We start from the raw sequence: 6970 nt of genomic DNA, 5'->3' as shown, positions 1-6970 counted from the left end.
CTAGATAGGAAGAAAACATCAGCAAACAAAATATTCTCTGTTAACTGGGTTTATGGTATTTTTTATATTTTAAATATACTACTTTCAAGTGTCCTTCCCAAGGAAGAACCTTGAAAATAAATCCAGTTAATACAGATAGAGGACTTTGGTAGTGTTCTCTTCCTTTCTTTGGCTTACATGTTACAAACTAAAAATTTATATAATTTAGAAAAATGTCTAAATGTCTATATTTAAAATAAAGCGAATTAGTCTCAGTGTCACCTAACAAGAATTTAATAAATAGAGAAAGAGGGAATACAAAAGACAATGCTAGATAAAGAATGAAAATAAAACAGATAATGTGTACATACAAATATAAATAATTTTTTAAGCACAATGATTAACTCTCAATGGACTCACTTTCAAATCATCAAAGTTAAAGATTAAACCTAGTGGTATGTATAAAGCCTAGCTGATACCACAGCTAGAGATGAGAGAAAAATCATGTTTTGTTGATCCCATACAGAATGCAATTATTCTGGCCAGTCTCAAATACAGATAAAAAGAGAGAGAGAGAGTGGCATCAGGAATGACACCAGCCATAAAACAACTGACAAATCTGACTATTTCTTCTATTGTATAATACGCAGTACCTACATAAACCTATACTATACATATAATCATTTAATACTGTATCTTTAGTTTCTATTATTTTGTAAACAAATTGCTCATTCTGTAATTAACTTGAGTAAATTACCATAAATATATACCTACATAATTCTATTTTCTTACTTATTTGTTTAGTTATCTCTTATCCTGCTAAAACTTCTGCATTTTTTTTCATGTAAGACCTGCCATGCACAACTATTCATTTAAATTTTTAATTGGCTATTAATATGTCTCTAAACCAAACTTATCATAACAACCATAAATGACTTTAAGGTGACTGTTTTATCATTTCAATTTTATTGACTCCAATATGCATTTCAGATGTATACATTCATCCCTCTTCAGTTGGGTACAATATTATATCTACAGAGACACATCAACAAAATTGAAATCATACAACAGTCACCTTAAAGCCATTTGTGATTGTTATGATAAGTTTGGTTTTGAGACATATTAATAGTCAATTGAAAATTTAACATAATTATCCACACAAGTAGCATTTTATTCTATTCTTATAACTATTCATTTGTTAACAAACTGAATTGTATAAGGAGCAGAACAATTGAATAGATGGGAGGAGAACAGGAAGAATAAAAACTAACATAAAAAATATTATACACATACATATTTCAATCATTAGAATTAAAGTTTTCTATATTTTGATAGAATTTGAAACTGAACTTCATTTAATTGGAAATTTAAAATGGTAAAAAAAGTTATTTACCGTATTTTTCGCCGTATAAGACGCACTTTTTCTCTCCAAAATCGGGGGGAAAAAAGTGCCTGCGTCTTATACGGCGAAAAATACGGTAAGTGTGCTTTTGGTTAATAATAATAATAATAATAATGTAATTCTCCAGTTGTTATCAACTTGATTTTCAAGAGCACCAAAATGTTTCAGCATTCCTAGAAGCGTGTTACAACAATTTATTTAAATTTTAAATTAATTATTGAGTAACAGGAGTATTGCATGTACCAAAGTCAGCCAGTTAAGGTACCGGCTTTGAGAAAAGGTTGAAACTACTATTCTACCATATCTATCATTGTGACGATGTAAATGAAGGGTGGTTATCACAAAATTTACATATCAATGATATTGAGGATTTCCTAGAAGTGAAGATGTGATATTGGGAGTCATACTGAAGGGATACAGTAAAATTCAATATATTCTAACCTCAATAAAGATAAACAAAAGACTGTGATTAGTTATGTAATTTTATAAGTAAAAAGTGGAAATTCTAGCTGGTACAGTATAATTATATAGCATTCTAGAACTTCCTTGGTGATTTATATTAAAGACTATTATTAAAATAAAAAAAATTGTTCAATTTGTGAGGTTTTTTATATACAAAACTTTTTCATATGTTAATTTCACATATATATGTTATTCATAATAAATTGTCATTATTTTCTACAAAAGTTTTAAGTGTTATAATACTTATAAACTTTACTTGAATGTCATCTAAATTTGGACAAATTTTAAACATGACTAACTTATTAATAATAAATCTATAATTCCTATCATATATATATCATTGTATATTTCATAGAAGTGTAGACAAGGAAGATTATTTATGAGTCACAAAAAACAATTTCGGCAATTAATTAAACACAAACTAATACTTAACTAATGATCTATAACTCAGTCCATATAAGAATATCTGCCAATTTTTGTTGAAAACATTAAACATACACAAATATTTACTCATAAACAATTTATAAGTATTTATTTAGTGAAATAAATATGTATAACAGTTTCTGAGTAAATAATCAATGATAAATTTATTATAAATGGAACAAATCAATTTTATAGTATATTAAACATGTAAAAAACATGTACCATAAAAGAAAATTAAATCTAAAAAACTATTAAATTTTAATGCATGTCTATGTAGTTAATGTATTGTTTATTTAAATACATAAATGACCTTTCTCAAACATCTTGTGTTATACTTTAACCATTTGTATAAAATAAATTTGCACCATAAAAATTCAGCATATACTATTTACATATTTTATTAATTTGAAAATAAATATCTCTTTCTTTAATATGCTAGTAGAAAAATATGAACTTTTCAAAAGATAAATCCTAATTACAAAACATGAAAGTTCAATAACTATTGAATTTCCAAGTATTAGATACATAACAAAAATAATATTTTTGTTTCCTTAGTAATACATGTTTTTTTAGAACATTGTTATAATTGTTAGTATTATTCTTTTTCTTTTTGTAAAAATGGAAATTATTTAACATAGCTCTCAATAATAAATTGTGTAAATTTAATATCAAGTAATTGTTTACTTATATTGAAGAATCATGCTTCTGTTTTATCTAACCAATAAAAAGAAACTGATTGTTATCCAGTTCTTCAGCTATATATAAGTCAAATAATGCATTTATTTTTTCACAAATAAATGAAACAATGTCATCTTTTTATAACACAACAAAGAAATCAACCCATAAAAATAATTTTTCAATAAAAATTCATTAATTTATTTTGAATAAACTTCACTATTTCATGATTAACAATATGCCATTACAATGCAGTGCAACATAGTAAAATTTTAAAATAAAATGATGTTTTGTTCAATACTGTTGTTTTATTATAGTGTTTCATATTTTTAATTCTTAAATGTCTAATATCAGAAATAAAATCAATATTAATGACATTATAAAACATTATGGTACATAAAAATGTCTGTGGAATTATTCTAATGTTACTTTTAGATGTTTATCTTACATAAATAAATTTTTTTACAAACCTTTATTATCAGCTGCCACAAAACCAAGAATATTATCGTGTCTTAACATCACAGTTTGATATATTTCCACTTCTCGAAACCACGATCTCTCGTCTCTTGAAAAAAATATTTTTACAGCCACGGTTTCACCTCTCCAGTGCCCTTTCCATACTTCTCCAAATCTCCCTTTGCCTATCACATCTATCAATTGAATTTGACGAGCAATGCTTCGTTGAACGAGTAAAGGAAGACCTTAAACATCAAAATATATACTTTAAAATCTATTTAATAAATTAATTGTTATTAAATTCATTAATATTTATTGATGTTTCTATTATTTTCTACCTGAACCAGAACCAGAAGTGGTTATTTCCATCAAATCTTTTAACGTCTGTCCGTAAGGCTGATCACCGCATTCAATTGTCGCTTCAACTTCAGATCTGTATCTTCTTAATCTCTGTTTTTGATGCCATATCGAAATGCCGATCATAAAAGCGATAAAAAACACACAGATAGGTCCTCCAATCAATATAACTAATTCAACTGGACCCAAGGTAGATGTATCTTTACTTTGTTCATCTGTAAAAGAACAAAACTATTACATTGCAATAAATTTCATGTTTTATTTATAAGAAATCTTCCTGAATTTTTAAAAATTCAAAAAGTAATATTATGGCAATCATAGATCGGGCAAAAAAAAATTAAGGATAAATATTAATTACAAATGCAGACATTCTAAATTAACATAAAGAAATCTTTGCTAAATTTGAGAAGGAGTAATGGCATTTTTTTCTATAGATATAAATCATCTAAGAAATAAACAGACATGCAAAAGAAATAAATTAACGAACAAACATAAAGCAGTTCACTGACATAAGAAACACTTCATATATATAAATAATAATTCTTATTTGTAATGTAAACAAACTTTTTAAGCAATTTCCATGTACCGAAAGAAACTTTTAAATTTAAGATAAACTTCTCTTGAGAGATTAACATTAAAATATTAAACACATAACAAAGTATAAACCAGCACTTATTTTAATAAATTTTTTTTTAAAATGTGTAATGTCTTTATTTTTTAAATTCCTCAAGCACAAATATTAATTTCTTCATGGATATGTAACATTAAATATATTTAAATTTATTTTTTTACTTCTCTTACACTATAATAATAACTCGAATTACAGTTAATATGATATTCAAAAATAAATCACGAAGACATTTCTATAAAAAGTTAGAAAAAACAGAAAAATAATAATATACATTGACTTTCTGTTACAGCGGCATTAATAAAATATATTTTTAAATTTGCCGACTTATTCACAATAATTATAATAAATGAGCATTTTTTTAATATATATACATATAACATATTTTATTTTATATGTCTATAGACATTACACTAATAAACAAACAATGATACTAATGCTTTATTTCTGTAGTTGATTTTGTAAATAAGTAGATTAATACAATTGTCTGCAATCTTTTATGAAAACAACAGCTGCACAAAGCAAAACACTTTTAGGAAAAATAAAATTAATTTATAAATACAACGTTCTTTTGAATTACTAACGTTCAATGAGAAATATGATTACCCCTTCAATTGTTTAAACTTTGATGCTTGTTCCAAAGATGAGAAATATAAAATATAACAATAACAATAATAAATAATGTAAATCCTTTGAATTATTTCGTAAATAAAAATTATGATTTGCTTTCTAGTCCAGTTTTCTAAAGGTGTTTACAGATTTGAATTGGTGTTTACAGATTCACTACATTGTCTAAAGAATATAAAAATTGTAAATAAATTGGGCATATTTTCTTAATTATTTCTTTAAATACTTGTTTATATTTATTAATTCTTTACATTTCAATGGTAAATATTGAAAAATAATGTTCTAAAATTTAAATAACTGACCTTGTTCATAAGGAAAAGCTGACTGAAGATCCCTATTACAAAAATTATAATTTCCGCAACAACTGGCAGAAGTATAACAAACCAACGGATTTTCTGGAGGAAAATTTTTGCTAGTATTCAAACAGCTAAAACAAATAAAAGAAAATAATATAAATAATAATACATTAGATTTATTATAATTAATGCTATAATTCAAAAATTAACATTCATAACGATTTAAATTTGAGTATAATCAAAGATTTTTAGTAAATGGCTATATACTAAACAACTGAACTTTACAACTATTTATTTTAGAATTATTCACACTTCAAAAAAATTATTTCCTTATTGAGTATGAACAAACTATTCATGACTGAAATTATGTTTTCTTATAATTCTACATTATAAATTTCAATCTCCTCATTTAATTAATTTGGCATAGATACATTTTATGATCAAAAATCAATCTTATCTTTATTATATGCTTATATATTTTTTAAAAAAATACATATACTTGGATCAGTTGTTAATTTACTTTAAAACTGTCAAAATATTATTTTTTGCCTTGAAAATGCAATTTAATTCTATATTTATTACTAAGAAGTACAAAGATTATTTACAAAAACTTCAGCACTTTTATTACGACATATTTAAAACAATAAAAGTTACGTGTCAATATCCTATTATTTATTTTGAAAAATTGAAAGTAAATAAATGAAAATTTCTTACCGATATGTACGAGTAATTTCTCCGTTCTCGGCCTTTGATGTGGAAAGAAAACAGAGTCCATCTGTTTCACAAGTAAAATTTTGTTCGGGGCAAGTATTGCAGTAGCATTTTAAAGCTAAAAATAAGAATAAGCATTATTACTATTTTTAGTAAATAATTTTGAATTCTGAAGAAACTCTAAAAATATGTTATTTATTTATTTTAAAGTAAAAATTTTATCAAAGTAGTTAATTAAAAAAGATAATATAATATAATAATTTTAAACAATTTTCTTGAAATAACAGAATTTTAAAATATGTGGTACTTTGAACTTTTTATGATGCCTAATTTGTGTACGTTTAATTACATTATTTCTAAATTTCTCAGCAAACAATTATTAATAAAAACAAAATTCTTAAAGATATCTAAGATTATTTATGAGCTTAAACATTGCTGAAATGTAAACTATATTTATATCTATATATATTATATAATTTTGTATTTTCAAATTGGAAATTTGTAAATATATAAATAATTTCATGAATCTCAATCAGGCTGCTGTAATGTGCAGTAGTAAAGATGAGTCTGTTAGTAAGTGAAGGACATAGGTTACATAAATTTAACAGGATGTGAAGTACAGTCAGGTCACAGACATATACTCTGTTTACACTCTAGAGCTCCATTCAAATAATGTGTAACTCCCAGCAAAGTTTTATGAAACAATATAAATATTACATTTAAAAAACTGAGAAAATTCATTTTGGCATTTTTAAACAAAATATTTATTATATAGAATTTTTTAAAATTTACAATATATTCAATATATATCATGTCAAAATTCAACAATTAATAGTGTCTTAACAACACAAATGTTGATATATAGACATGACAACATATTTATTTGGCTAATGTTAACTTTTATTTCACTACATTAATTTCTTCTACAATATTCATAAATTATTTAAACATATC

General features: G+C 24.5%; 1 protein-coding gene across 1 annotated transcript; it reads right to left on the bottom strand.

Annotated features, from left to right (window-relative positions):
- Positions 1-3298: 3298 nt before the first annotated feature.
- Positions 3299-6173, bottom strand: LOC111616720 (activin receptor type-1C-like). The gene is made up of 4 exons (XM_023358094.1): positions 6020-6173; positions 5312-5436; positions 3736-3969; positions 3299-3642 (listed from the first exon to the last, which is right to left on the bottom strand). The coding sequence occupies exons 3-4, from the start codon at positions 3878-3880 to the stop codon at positions 3404-3406; spliced, it is 384 nt and encodes a 127-aa protein (XP_023213862.1). The 5' UTR covers positions 3881-3969; positions 5312-5436; positions 6020-6173; the 3' UTR covers positions 3299-3403.
- Between the last annotated feature and the right edge of the window lie 797 nt (positions 6174-6970).

This window comes from Centruroides sculpturatus, unplaced genomic scaffold, assembly GCF_000671375.1.
Source record: "Centruroides sculpturatus isolate CEXI.00-Female unplaced genomic scaffold, Cexi_2.0 scaffold3875, whole genome shotgun sequence".
Classification (NCBI taxonomy): domain Eukaryota; kingdom Metazoa; phylum Arthropoda; class Arachnida; order Scorpiones; family Buthidae; genus Centruroides; species Centruroides sculpturatus.
Note: the sequence above shows the minus strand (reverse complement) of the source record. Positions and strands in the feature narration are given on the sequence as shown.